A 15,935-nucleotide genomic window follows, 5' to 3' on the forward strand; every position below is an offset into this window, starting at 1 on the left:
TCTAATCCCTTGAGGAAACAACATCTGTTGGATCCATTCAACTAGTGGCCTCTAGATTTGAACTACTGTGGATTAGAGAGGATGACTCCCCAGAGAATTTCTTTGGATTTCTCCTTCATCTTGCTATCTACTGTACAGGTCATTAAATGATGGCTAGATTTCTGACAATTTCTTAAATTTTTAGATGTTAGATTAAAAAATTCAATCTTTCCCTCCCCCCACTTCAATTACTATTTCAGTAAAATGGGCGGACTATATATTTTCCAGTGCAAACTCTAGTAATTGGAGTTCCTTAATTAGATAATCTAAAATCTTTTGTCATTTTAAGTATGATATAACAGCTCAAAATTAGGAGGTGCAGCTTCTGGTTAGGAAAAGATTGTTCTGATTCAGTAGAGAGATAAACACTTAAAGTAACCTGGATAGACATTGGAGAATTATGTTTAAATCTTTGAAGATTTTAGCAATTAATTTATTTTTATTTTAGAAACCTTTCCCCACTCTGCCTCCAGTTCCCTCAAAGAAATAGAATGAACTGAATTCACTTAGGTTCCTGAAAAATGTAGGCACTTAACCACATGTTTAATTCAAAGCAATCAGGTCTATAAAATATGTTGTAAATCTTTCAAAAGAAGTTTTCTGTGTGATTCCTATACTCACTACTGAGAAAAGCTTTGTATTATTCCAACTAACCCTGGTCTTGAATTTCAATATTCTATGGTATCTTCACAGAAGCTTCAAGTCTTATTCATGTGACTTCCACATATTATTCTTATATTCATATTATGAAGGAAAGGAGAAATTTAGTAATGTTGTAATTAAATCAAGAAGTTAAAGGGGCCAGAAATTTCAGAAATACTTAGATATTTTAAACAATTATTTGACCCTAGCAGAAAGGAAACAAAGTTCATAATTCTAAATCCCCAAGAAAAAGAGACCAAAATTATTCATCTCCTAAATTTAGTACTTAAGGAAAAATTGGTATTGAAAATATTAGACTTTAAGAGTTGGTATTGATTTAATTGACAAAACTTTGATTCAAATTATTCCATTTTTTATAACATATTATATAGATCATATTATAGTTAGTTTTTTTTAGTTATATGCCATGTATGGTTTCATATATATTGAAATTTAAAAAATGAATTGTGAGAACCTTGCATACTCTTACAGATATCACCTCAAATAATTGTTTAGCCATAAAAATGTTTTCATGAGAATATTATACAGCAGCAGTCTGTAAACAGTTTAAAACTGAAATTATTTAAATGCATGATTTATGGAATACACAAAAGTCACTTTGCCAACCCAAAATGAAATCAGCAAGAGATTTAACATCTCAGCCAATTTTTAAGGATAATTAAAAAAATAATATAATCATAATATTGGGAAATCAGTAATGCAAATAACATTTTCTTGGCCTCATCAAAGAAAATTTCTTTTATCAATCTATTAAAGTATGTGTTCTACTACTAAAAGATTGATAAAATTTGCAGAGATCTCCACTGAAGCTTTAAATATAGTTATATATATACATATATGTATATATACATACATATATATGTAATCCATAATTTTTATTGCTGAGCAGTCAACTGGAAATTTGCCTCAGGGCAGCAAGATTTGGAAGGAACAAAAATTTAATTTAATTTAAGCACTCTTTGAGCCCCTGGATACCTAGGGGAATAATAGCTAATAGTAGTGGGGAGAAGGCCCTAGAGCAGTGATGGGCAAACTTTTTAAAGAGGGGGCCAAAGGAAAGGAAATGCTCATCTGTCAGTCTGTTTCTAAGGCAATTCTTTCAAAGTTTCATTATATTGTATCCTACTCATTGTATTTGTCAGATTAGGAATAATGTTGCACAGCTGGATAGAATATCTCAGGAAGCCACATCTGGCTTGCAGGATGTAGTTTGCCCCTCACTGCCCTAGAGGACAGAACTCACCATTCAGCCCAGGACCCTAAAAGTTAGTGAAGCAATCCTCTTTCTGTAGTGATGAAATTGTGGATGTGCCCCAGGTATCATATTAGCCATTAAATCTTTTATTACCATTCTTATTCAAATAAAGTTTTTTTAAATAAAATTTTATTGATATATTTTATCTTTATATTGCTGAGTTTTAACCTGAATCCTTCCCTCCCTCTGTTTCTCCTCAGAGAGCCATCTCATATAACAAAAGATTTCTCTAAAAAGAAAAAAAGGAAGATAAGGAATATGTATCTATATCTATATCTATTATCTATATCTATATCTATATATCTATCTATATATCTATCTGTATATCTCTCCCAAGAAATATAAGAAGGATTTTTTTTTGTTGGGAAGAGCATGGAAAAGTATGTGTGTGTGTGTGTGGGGGGTAAGAGGTCACAATTAGGAATAAAAGTTTGTATTGATTCTGTAATGATTTTATCAAAGAACTTGATAGTCAAGATTTTGTATATTTAATATATTTAAATGTGATACTGTCAGGTTCATAGTGTTTCGTAATGAAGCAGGGAGCCTTGTCATGAAATATGACTAAAATAAAATATATAGAGCATCTTCTCCTATGACTTATTTTTTAGCTACAATTTTTAGCTAAAATCTCAATTATGAGATTTAAATTTGTATAACAGTGGGTAATGTCCTTGGGGTTGTTTTGTTATTAATGTCTCTATAAACAAATTATTAAATTGATAACTAATTCATATAGCTATAAAATTTTCATTTAGGTGGCACTTCACATTTTACAAAGGAATAAAAAGTGGATATTTTCCTTCACATTCATGGAGCCTTAACATGGTTGCTGAACTCCCTCAACTTATCTTGACCCATATGGATATTTGATTTTTTTTCTGATATAAAAATTGTAGAGTTAGACTGGGATGTTAACATTCTGTGCCAATTTTGAACAAAAGGCATTGGAGGAGTTGGTGCTGAAGAAGCTCAATTAGTTTTGTTTTGCATGAGCAAAAGCTGAGGTACACAGAGTCCTTGGAATCACATCAAATTGATTGGACTAACATATTTATTTCTACTCAAAATGTTGTCTTAGGATAAGTTATCCTTTATCTAATTGAGACCCATAGTTCCTAGGGTTATGAGTTTTTTTTTAAAACCCTTAACTTCTGTGTATTGGCTCATAGGTGGAAGAGTTGTAAGGGTGGGCAATGGGGATCAAGTGACTTGCCCAGGGTCACACAGCTGGAAAGAGTCTGAAGCCAGCTTTGAACCTAGGACCTCCTGTCTCTAGGCCTGACTCTCAATCCACTGAGCTACCCAGCTGCCCCCAGGGTTATGAGTTTTAATTAGGGACTGAAGAGAATTATAGAGACCAGGAAAACCTCACGGATAACATATCTTAAAAAATTAATGATGGGTTCCGGGTTAAGATGATGGCAGAGTAAAAAGCAGCTTTTAACCTCTCCTGACCGAAACATACAGGACTCCTCAAGGAGACATAAAAACAAGTCCAGACGAACGGAGGGACCCCACAACAGGGTGCAGCATGGAAGGTACGTGGAATCGGGATATTTCCATGCTATAAAGGGGTGAAACAGCTCTCACTAAATCGCGGGCTGAGCAACCACCCACTCCCTACCCCCTCCACACACACCTCCTATAGTGCCAAAGCCAGCTAAAAAGAAATAGAGCAAGTTTGGGGCACCCATTGAGTCATTGGCAGCTCCAGGGCCTGTTCCTGAAAGCAACAAGATTTAGGACCCCGAAAAGCTAAAGAACTCACATGGACTTTGAGTGTGGACACAGAGCGCAGGCGTGGGCGGAGGCAGGGGTGGAGCCATGGGTGGAGGCAGACACAGGCAGGAGCAAAGGCTCTGAAACCCTGAGTGGGGAACAAGTACAGTCGGGTATACAACTGTGGAAACAGCGCATTGAGACTTATAAAGGAACCTCAGGCAGAGGATCAAGCAAGGGGGTACACCTGGGGGCTTGACCTTGAGAAAAACCAGGCCTCAGACCTCAGGACCCAAAAGACCACAGACAGACACTGAGCACGAGGATAAAGCTGAGAAGGTGCTGGGCTAATGATGGCTACCCAGAATCAGGAAGTTCAGAAGAGAAAGATTAACAACAAGAAAAAGAAATCTTTAACACTTGACAACTTTTACACAGAGAAAATCCAGGCAACTGAGCAAACAGAGGAGGAGAACAAACAAGCATCCGGACCCTCGCAAAATAAGGAAAACTGGTCACAAGCTCTTGAAGAGTTCAAAACTGAGATGACGAGAAAGTTGGAAAAGATTTAGTTAGAGAAATGGAAAATAGCTCAAAAGGAAATCAGGCAAGAAAATAACAGTTTAAAAGGCAGAATTTTGCAATTGAAAAGTGAGGCTCAGAAATCACATGAACTGATAAGCAAATTGAACACCAGAAATGACCAGATTGAAAAGGAAAACCAGTCCCTAAAGGCTAGAATTGAGCAATTAGAAGCTAATGATCTCTCAAGACAACAAGAACAAATAAAACAAAGTCAAAAGACTGAAAAAATAGAAGGAAACATGAAATATCTCAATGAGAAAGTGACAGACCAAGAAAACCGGTCTAGAAGGAACAATTTGAGAATCATTGGTCTTCCAGAAAAACCAGAAATTAATAGAAATTTGGACTCCATAATAAAAGAAATTATTCAGCAAAATTGCCCTGAAGTCCTACAACAAGAGGGCAATATAGACATTGAAAGGATACAAAGATCACCCTCTACACTAGACCCAGAATAGACAACACCCAGGAATATAATAGCAAAATTCAAGAGCTTCCAAGTAAAAGAAAAAATCTTACAAGAAGCCAGAAAGAGACAATTCAAATATCAAGGAGCACCAATCAAGATCACACAGGATCTGGCAGCCTCGACACTAAAAGACCGCAAGTCTTAGAATATGATATTCAGAAAGGCAAGAGAGCTGGGCCTGCAACCACGGGTCAACTACCCATCAAAATTGACCATATACTTCCAGGGGAAAGTATGGGCATTCCACAAAATTGAAGATTTCCAAGAATTTGCACAGAAAAGACCAGGACTAAATGGAAAGTTTGATATCCAACCACAAAAATCAAGAGAAACATGAAAAGGTAAATAGGAAACAGAGGGGAAAGAAAGAAAACTCATAATTTTTAAATTTGCCTTTTTAAGGGCCTCAATAAAATCTAATTATCTGTATTCCTATATGGAGAAATGCTATGTATAATTCTCAGTAGTGAACTCTATTCACTATTATAGTATTCACTATTATAGTAATGAGAAAAATAATTCACAGGGAGAGGGTGGAATACTAAATGGTCTAAGATGACATGGGGGGTGGGAAAGAAGGGGGTGAATAGTAGGGGACACCAAGAGAAACTTGAGTGAATAAGAAAAATAGGATATGATATTACACACTAAGAGGGCATGGGAAGGAGAGGGGGCAAATACTATTATAAGAAGGAGAGGAAGAGAGCATTAAGAGGTAATATTTAATCCTTACTCTCAGTGTAATCAACCCGGAGAGGGAAGAGTAGCTATACTATCCATTGGGATATAAAACTCTTATCTAAACCTACTGAGAAAGTCAGAAGGGATAAACCAAGGGGAGCAGGGGAGTGAGGAGGTCAAAAAAGGGAAGGGAGAAGAAGAGGGAGGGTATTCATTAGGCTTTTAAAAACAAAAAGAGGGGAATTATAAGGGAGGGGGTAGAAAGGGAAGTTAATCAAGGGAGGGGGTAAGGGATACTGTCTTAATAGCAAACCACTTGTTTAAAAGGAAATAGTTTTAGAAGAAAGGGTAGGAATAGGGAAGGATACATAATGTCAGTGAATACACAACTTATAATTATAACTCTGAATGTGAATCAGATGAACTCACTCATAAAAAGGAAGACAACAGCAGAGTGGATTAGAAACCAAAATCCTACCATACGTTATCTACAAGAAACACATATGAGGCGGGTGGGCATACACAAGTTTAAGGTTAAGGGCTTAAGCAAAATCTTTTGGGCATCAAATGAGAAAAAGAAGGCAGGAGTGGCTATTATGATTTCTGACAAAGCCAAAGTAAAAATAGATATGATTAAAAAAGACAGGGAAGGTCATTACATCCTGATTAAAGGCAGTATAAACAATGAGAAAATAACAGTGCTCAATATGTTTGCACCAAGTGGTATAGCATCCAAATTCATAAAGGAGAAACTGGCAGAGCTCAAGAAGGAAATAGATAGTAAAACTATAATAGTGGGAGATCTAAATATTCCTCTTTCAGATCTAGATAAATCAAACCAAAAAATAAATAAGAAAGAGGTAAAAGAGGTGAATGAAGTCCTAGAAAAATTAGATTTAATGGATATGTGGAGCAAATTAAATAGGGACAAAAAGGAATATACCTTTTTTTTCAGCTGCACATGGCACATTACAAAGACTGACCATGTAATCAGGCATAGAATCATTGCAAACAAATGCAAAAGAACAGAAATAATAAATGTAACCTTCTCAGATCATAATGCAATAAAAATAATAATTAGTAAGGGCACCTGGACAGGCAAATCAAAAACTAATTAGAAATTAAATAACATGATTCTCCAAAACCAATTAGTCAAAGAAGAAATCATAGAAACAATCAACAATTTCATTGAAGAGAATGACAATGATGAGACATCCTACCAAACTCTGTGGGATGCAGCCAAGGCAGTACTCAGGGGGAAATTTATATCCTTGAGTGCATATATTAACAAATTAAGGAGGGCAGAGATTAATGAATTGGGCATGCAACTCAAAAAATTAGAAAGCGAGCAAATTAAAAATCCCCAGGTGAAAACTCAATTAGAAATAATAAAAATCAAGGGAAAAATTAATAAAAATCAAAGTAAAAGAACTATTGAATTAATAAATAAGACTAGAAGGTGGTATTTTGAAAAAAAAAACAGATAAAATAGACAAAGTACTTGTCAATCTAATAAAAAAAAGTAAAGAAGAAAACCAAATTGACAGTATCAAAGATGAAAAGGGAGACCTTACCTCTAATGAAGGGGAAATTAAGGCAATCATTAAAAACTACTTTGCCCAATTATATGGCAATAAATATAACAATTTAGGAGATATGGATGAATATTTACAAAATATAAACTGCCTAGATTAAGAGCAGAAGAAATAGAATACCTAAATAATCCCATATCAGAAAAAGAAACTGAACAAGACATCAAAGAACTCCCTAGGAAAAAAACGCCAGGGCCTGATAGATTAACAAGTGAATTCTATCAGACATTCAAAGAGCAACTAATCCCAATACTATACAAATTATTTGATATGATAAGCAAAGAAGGAGTCCTACCAAATTCCTTTCATGACACAAATATGGTACTGATTCCAAAGCTAGGGAGATCAAAAACAGAGAAAGAAAACTACATACCAATCTCCCTAATGAACATAGATGCAAAATTCTTAAATAGAATACTAGCAAAGAGACTCCAGCAAGTAATTAAGAAGATCATCCACCATGATCAGGTGGGGTTCATATCAGAATGCAAGGATGGTTCAACATTAGGAAAACCATCCACATAATTGACCATATCAACAGTCACATGATTATCTGAATAGATGCTGAAAAAGCCTTTGACAAATTACAGCATCCATTCCTATTGAAAACACTGAATAGTATAGGAATAGAAGGACCTTTCCTAAAAATAATACATAGTATATAACTAAAACCATCAACAAACATCATATGCAATGGGGATAAATTAGAAGCCTTCCCAATAAGATCAGGAGTAAAACAGGGATGCCCATTATCACCTCTATTATTCAACATAGTACTAGAAACACTAGCAGTTGCAATTAGAGAAAAAAAAAGAATTTGAAGGTATCAAAATAGGCAATGAGGAGACTAAGCTATCACTCTTTGCAGATGATATGATGGTCTACTTAAAAAATCCTAGAGAATCAACCAAGAAGCTTGTAGAAATAATCAACAACTTTAGCAAAGTTGCAGGATACAAAATAAATGCACCTAAATCATCAGCATTTCTATACATTTCCAACACATTCGAGCAGCAAGAAGTAGAAAGAGAAACACCATTTAAAATCACCCTAGACAATATAAAATACTTAGGAATCTATCTACCGAAACAAATACAGCAATTATATGAAAACAACTACAAAACACTTTCCAAACAAATAAAACTGGATCTAAACAATTTGAAAGCCATTGACTGCTCATGGTTAGGACGAGCTAACATAATAAAAATGACAATTCTACCCAAATTAATTTACCTATTTAGCACCATACCTATCAAACTACCAAAAAACTTCTTTACTGAATTAGAAAAAATTATAAAAAAATTCATTTAGAATAACAAAAGATCAATAATATCAAGGGAAATAATGAAAAAGAAATGTGAAGGAAGGGGGCCTAGCAGTACCAGATATTAAACTGTACTATAAAGCAGCAGTCATCAAAACTATATGGTACTGGCTAAGAGACAGAGAGGAGGATCAGTGGAATAGACTAGGGGTAAATGACATTAGCAAGACAGTGTATGATAAACCCAAAGAGTCCAACTTTTGGGACATGAATCCACTATTTGACAAAAACTGCTGGGAAATTTGGAAAAAAATTTGGGAGAGATTAGGTTTAGATCAACATCTCACACCCAAGATAAATCAAGATGAATTCAGAATGGGTGAATGACTTGAATATAAAGAGGGAAACTATAAATAAGTTAAGTGAACACAGAATATTATACTTGTCAGATCTCTGGGAAAGGAAAGACTTTAAAACCAAGCAAGAGTTAGAGAAAATTACAAAATATAAATTAAATGGTTTTGATTATGTTAAACTAAAAAGCTTTTGTACAAACAAAAACTATGTTGTCAAAATCAGAAGGGAAACAACAAATTGGGAAAAAATCTTTACAACGAAAAACTCTGACAGGGGTCTAATTACTCAAATATACAAGGAGTTAAATCAATTGTATAAAAAAATCAAGCCATTCCCCAATTGATAAATGGGCAAGAGACATGAATAGGCAATTTTCAGGTAAAGAAATCAAAAGTATCAATAAACACATGAGAAAGTGTTCTAAATCTCTAATAGTTAGAGAAATACAAATCAAAAAGACTCTGAGGTATCACCTCACACCTTGCAGATTGGCTAAAATGAAAGAAGGGGAGAGTAATGAATGTTGGAGGGGATGTGGCAAAATTGGGACATTAATGCATTGCTGGTGGAGTTGTGAACTGATCCAACCATTCTGGCTGGCAATTTGGAATCATGCTCAAAGGGCTATAAAAAATGCCTGCCCTTTGATCCAGCCATACCATTGTTGGGTTTGTACCCCAAAGAGATCATAAATGAACAGACTTGTACGAAACTATTTATAGCTGTGCTTTTTGTGGTGGCAAAAAAATGGAAAAGGAGGGTATGTCCTTCAATTGGGGAATGGTTGAACACATTGTTGTATATGCTGGTGATGGAATACTATTGTGCTAAAAGGAATAATAAACTGGAGGAATTCCATGTGAACTGGAAAGACCTCCAGGAACTGATGCGGAGTGAAAGAGAGCCAGAAGAACATTGTACTCAGAGACCAATATACTGTAGTAAAATCAAATGTAATGGACTTCTGTACCAGCAGCAATGCAATGACCCAGGACAATTCTGAGGTATTTATGGAAAAGAACGCTACCCACATTCACTGGGTGGACATGGTTGGGAATGTAGACTCGAAACTACCACTCCAATAGAACTAACAACAATTTAGAATTAGGTCTTGATTAGTGACACATGTTAAAACCAGTGGAAATGTGCGTTGGCCATGGGTGGGGGGAGAGCGGGGGGTGAAGGGGAAAGTAGGAGCATGAATCATGTAACCATGTTAAAAATGAATATTAATAAATGTTTAAATTTAAAAAAAATTTAATGGTACTACCACCAGACATATATTGGGACCTGACATTAATAAAGCTATCAACCAATAAGTATTTATTAATTGCCTACTATGTTCCAAGTACTGTGCTAAAGAGATATGGATTTTTACACGTAGTTCATGGTCTCAAGGAGCTTACATTCTATTTGTGGAGATAGACTATAATACAAATACACACACACTCAAAATCAATGCAACATGTTTCCACCCTTCACCAAGATAGGAGAGGAAGACAGTTATTTATGGGAGAGGCAGAATAGGTTCCATATAGAACGTTGTTCTTGAACTGAGGAAATAAAGGATTCTAAGAGATAAAAATTAGGAAAATACCTCCCAGGAACAATAGTCAGCCAGTGCAAAGGTACCAAGATGAAAGATGGAGTATCTTAAATGAGATAGAGCAATAAATCAATTCTAGCTGTGTGAAGAATATGTGAATGAGAGTTAAGTGTAATAAACCTGGAAAGGTAGATTAGGGTCAGGTTAAGAAGTGTTTTAAGTGTTAAACAGAGGTATACAAGTTATACATTCTAAATCACAGCCTAACTCAGACTGTTTTCTTCTCAGTAATACAACTGATTAGATTTGAAAATATCCAAGATTCTTTCTATCCAATTATTTTTCATGCTATGCATACATGAGGTTTATAATACTGAATCACTGTTAGTAAGAAATGTCTTTCATTTATTTTCCAGAGGTAATGATGAATTATATTGAACCATCTATGTGCTCCCACATCATCCCTTTTATGATTAATGACACACATTTATAAGACAACTGCCTCAATGTGAGAAAGACAACAGGTATCTATGGATATATCATCCAGTTGATCTATGTAGACAAACCACAATGCTAGCACAGAGTATGTGCTTAATAAATATTTATTTATTAACTGATTCATAGTCAATCCTTTTTTTCTCTACTATAATGTTACAATTAGGCCATCCTATTAAAACTATCCAAAAATGCAACTTTGTATGCCTGGAGTTTAATGAATATTAAGTTTTCATTTAAGATTAAAAGTTATCAACCACAGTTACAACATGTTATTTGACAAATACAAATCATATTTATTAAATTTTTATGAGGGAAAATATCACGACCCACAAATTTATAATAAAATTATTTTATATTGCTTCATCTTGTAGATGAACATTTGGAAGATTCCTTTTTTCCTTTAATTAAATACATGTATACACAAATATCAGAACTTAAAGGCAAACTAAATTTGTCCTGGTTCAGAAGAAGGGAGCCTTAGAAGGAACAAGTAAGAAGTGTTACTAGTCATTGGAAAACACATTGCTGCTTAAAGAGGAGAAAATATCCAATTTGCACATGTAAACACAGAAAGCTTTGCCAAAGTACATGGTTTGTCATCTCTTCAGTACATCTTTCATGTTGTGTTCATTGTCATTTGTAGATCCATCTAGACCTGCTAATTGTCTGTGTGTTCCATAAAGGTAGAGGCTATGCCTTATTTATTGTATATCTCTACTAGGGGACAATGTATAAGCTTAAAAAGAAAGTTTGTTGATTTTCATAAAATATCTCTGATAAAAGTATGATATCCACAATATATAGGAAATGACTACCAATATAAAAGACCCTAAAACCTTCCCTAATAGCTAAGTGTTCAAAGGATATAAACAGTTCTCAAAGAATAAATGAATGAATCAATGAATGAAATTTAAGTTTTTACTATATGCCAGGCACTATACTAACAGTTGAGGTTATAAATGCAAGTAAGCAAAAGAATCTTTGTCTGCAAAAGCTTACCTCTAATAAGGGAGGACAACAAATATAGTGAGAGCAAGGGACAGGAAAGATTGTCAGATTATTGGCATACACTTTCCAAAAATGTTAGTATTAATTTGGTTACTATTCTCTGAGCTGAAGTTTTGATATCAGCATAAAATGATAGCGTTTAAAAGAGGAATGCCATGGAAATTGCCAGGAAGCGTCATGAGGGACCTAGGTCTGAATGAAAGTTGAACTATCAGAGGCCTTAGATAAATGCCATTATCATTATCATTCATATTATATAATAATAACCTAATAAATTTATTCACACTAAGTCCTAAGGTACTGACTGGTAAAGGTTTATCAATAAGTCTAAATATTTTCAAAATTTCCATGTTTAACAAAGGACAAAAATAAAAATATGAATCAAATCATCCAACCCCCTAATTTTAGCATTTTAGGCATGAAGGAGATATTTCCAGGGAATGAGAATTCCCAGTGTCACTATGAATTATACTTACTTTGACAGAGAATTAGACTTGTTTAGGTCAGGGGTAGACAATAACAATGAACCAATTTTCAAATAAAATGAATGTTTGGAATAGATCATAGGAGTCACAAAAAGTAGCAAGATTTACTTGTAACAACATAATATATTACCTTTTCTTGTTGAATTCAGAGTATCCAAAGCTTAGAATTTTGGATAGTTAAGAAGGTAGGGTGTTTTAATAAAAATATTTTATCCATGCTAACAAAATAACCAGGGTCTAGCAAGTGATATTTCCCAAATGAGAAATCATAATGTATTAGAACAGTTTTCCCAAAGGACTACTAGCCACTATTAAGTTTTTGTCAATTAAGAATTCTCTTTAAATTAAAGTTCTTGTAGGAATCTTATGATAAGATTTAAAATTGATTTTACAAAAAGTTTGGCATTCCAAACCTACATTGTTATTATAATTAAAGCAAAATAGCAAAACTCCTCACAAACATCATAGCCTCTGTAGGACATATTTTCATCTTCCATATTGTGATTATAGAGGAATGATTACATATTTAGTGCCATAAAAGAAATTATGAGCTTTGGGGAGTCACTTTGGAGGAATAACTTACTTGATCATGCACTGCTTGCAATATTAATGGATACTTTGCAAAATTCCCAGTGAAGTCAATGAGATTCATGAGGTTCAAATTCTCTTTGAAGAGGTTTGGGGTTACAATCCCAGTAGAGATCCCCTTGACAGCATTTACATCCTTATCCAAAATGTCAAGTGAAAAAGATTCCCTTGCCAAGTTGGAGTCATGTCCTTTAAAAAGGGAATTGCTGCCCAGAACATTTGTCTTTCTTTAGAAATTCAATTAGGAAATACTCGCCATTCTACACCTGCTTTAAAAAATTAAAAAAAAAACAGAAAAGGAAAGAAACAAAAATAGCAATGATGCATGGAACATTGTCAGTGTCTCATTTCATTTTCAGTTCAAATGGAAACTTGTACATTATAGGATTCATGCTAGTGGTATATATGTTTGGTAGGGTAGACCTGGGCATGATGATAGCAAAGTGACCAAAGATTTATGATGGTTGAGTAATTCAGAGCATAAAGGTGTTTCTTGCATTCATAGGTGCTTTGGACCTATTAAGAAAAAGGAAATATATTCACTTTTGTTTTGAAGACGTTCAATATTCAATGGAATATAAGTGATCAGCTAAATGTCACATAGGTAGTTCTATTTTCACTGTCAAGAATTATTGTGAGGAACAGTTGAGAAAGGATAATTTGGCCATGTTAGCAATGTTGAAATGCTAGGATATAAAAGCCCCAGAATTTAATACTTGAACTTTTTTTTCAAGGAAAGTTAAGCATCATGCCTCAAAAAAGGAAACTTTGACCACATTTGGGAATCAGTTATTGATAAAATTTGACCCCCTTAGTTGTGAGTTTGAATTCTGCACAAAACCACTTGAAATATGTTGGGGATGGGACTGAAAAGAGAAAATAATATGTTGGGGAGAGAAAATCCTGATTTTCATTCTAAAATAGAGAGATATATGTCCTCTAAGACAAATCTTTAGTGTTAGATCATTTGAGGAAAAATATTAAGGCTTTCATTACCTCCTACTTGAATTACTACAATAATTTACCAGAGTGTATCAATGTTTCAGACTTTTCCTCTCTAAATCCTTTAACCCCTAAGGTAAACCCTGTCTTAGAAATTCTTTGCACCTCTCATCATTACTAACTCAGTATATAGATAAAAAGTAAGAATATAATGTAAGTTCTAGGGATTGTTTCATTTTTTGTAATTGGATCCTTAGCACCTAGTACAAATGCATGGAGCATTGTGGATGCCTTAATACATGTTTGTTTATTGATTCAGTAAGTACTTGCTAGCTGATTAATTTATTAATTCATAACTCTGTTGAGGATAGCTATTTGTATTATGTAACTAGACCTTAAATGAGATTACTTAGGCAAGTCATAGAAAACTCAAAAAAGAAGAGAAGATATATTATTATTAATCTAACATATACATAATATAATAATATATTAATGATAACATATGATGAAATATAAATATATCCACTTTAAATGGCTGGGACTAAATTTTATTTATTTGAATTACCTGATGATATATATTTCCTTAGATAAATAAAAATTATACACACATCTGTATCTATGTCTATCTGTATCTACAGATAGATTATAGATAGATAGATAGATAGATAGATAGATAGATAGATAGATAGATAGATAGATAGATAGATAGATAGATAGATATGGAGAGAATTGTTGTACAGTTATTTAAATCATGATCAACTCTTGTTAATACCATTTGGGGTTTTCTTGGCATAGATAATAGAGTGAATTGTCATTTTCTTCTCCAGGAGATTTACAGATGAAGTAATGCAACCTGGGTCAAGTCATTTGCCCAGGGTCACACAGCTAGTAAGTTTTTGAGGTCAGATTTGAACTGAGGAAAATAAGTCTTCCTGATTCTAGGTCACTGTACCACCTAGCTGTATATAACTTTATGTGTGAATGTGTGTGTGTGTGTGTGTGTGTGTGTGTGTGTGTGTGTACCTTGCAAGGTTTTAAAGAATATATATCAATAAAGGTTAAAATTTTGTTTCTTGAAATTAATTTTATGCCATTTGAATTAATTTTTAATGACAAAATAAGATAAAATAAATATGGTTGATGAAATTCTATGGGCTATAACATAAATTAAACTGGTATTATAGACATTGTGGATTCCCATTTTTTATAAGTCAGTATTTTGTTTAAAATCCAAGATTATATTGGACATTCAGGAATGATGTTCATTTCTCTCTTGAAGAAATGAATAATGTTGATAGATAATATAATTCCCATGTTTTAAAATTGCTTTAAAGGGGGGAAAGATCCCAATTCGATGGACATCTCCAGAAGCAATTGCATATCGCAAGTTCACGTCAGCCAGCGACGTATGGAGTTACGGAATTGTTCTCTGGGAAGTGATGTCCTATGGAGAGAGACCATACTGGGAGATGTCCAATCAGGATGTGAGTATGTTGTAGTCTTTGAGTTATATGCTCTGATAAAGAATCAAACTGTGCAAGGAAGTGGAGCATAATAAAACCAGGTGGCTTCCTGTTTTTGACATTGAAGCTGATTAATTAGAAGAAATGAAAATGCTTCCATGTAATACGAAGGTATTAATTAAATTTCTTTGCAAAGGTTTTCCATCCCCAAGATAGAGTTTAGAGATGAAACTCAAAATGAAAGCATTTGTACTACATTTTAATGAAATAAATGACCATAGAAACAGCCATTAGAAAGCAGGCAGAAACATAGGGCTTGATTTGTTTGAACGATTTTTTGCTAGAGAATTGTTTCTATACAACATTATATATGCTTATATTTTTCATCCTTTGTAGATCAAATTAATGTATCTATGCCAACATTATTGTTTATGGAAGTATAGCATTTCCCAAAGTAAAATTTAAAAATTTGCCATTTTGTTTCCTTTGACATGTTAAGTATAAATTTATTCCACATGAGTTAAAATTATTAAACTTTTTTTTTTTTGGATCACAGACTCAGGTAAAACTTTAGACTGCTTTTCAGAATAATGTTTCTAAGTACATAAAATATAATAGAGTTGCAAAGGAAATGATATTAAAATTCAGTTATCAAAAAAATAATGGGATAAATGACCTTAAAAAACCCTTATCCTAGATGAATGAATAAAATATTCATAGAAAATGAAAACTGCTTATTTTCAAAAATACCTTAATATTTCTGTTACTTTTTATAATA

The 15,935-nt window shown here is 33.7% G+C and overlaps 1 protein-coding gene across 1 annotated transcript in view; it reads left to right on the forward strand.

Moving 5' to 3' along the window:
• EPHA3 (EPH receptor A3) overlaps positions 1-15,935 on the forward strand; it is a 436,551-nt gene that overhangs the window by 389,411 nt on the left and 31,205 nt on the right. The window contains exon 14 of the mRNA XM_044666928.1: positions 15,029-15,178. Within this exon, the coding sequence (XP_044522863.1) occupies positions 15,029-15,178 (150 nt within the window). The remainder of the gene's footprint in view (positions 1-15,028; positions 15,179-15,935) is intronic.

This window comes from Gracilinanus agilis, chromosome 3 (assembly GCF_016433145.1).
Source record: "Gracilinanus agilis isolate LMUSP501 chromosome 3, AgileGrace, whole genome shotgun sequence".
In the NCBI taxonomy this organism is placed as follows: domain Eukaryota; kingdom Metazoa; phylum Chordata; class Mammalia; order Didelphimorphia; family Didelphidae; genus Gracilinanus; species Gracilinanus agilis.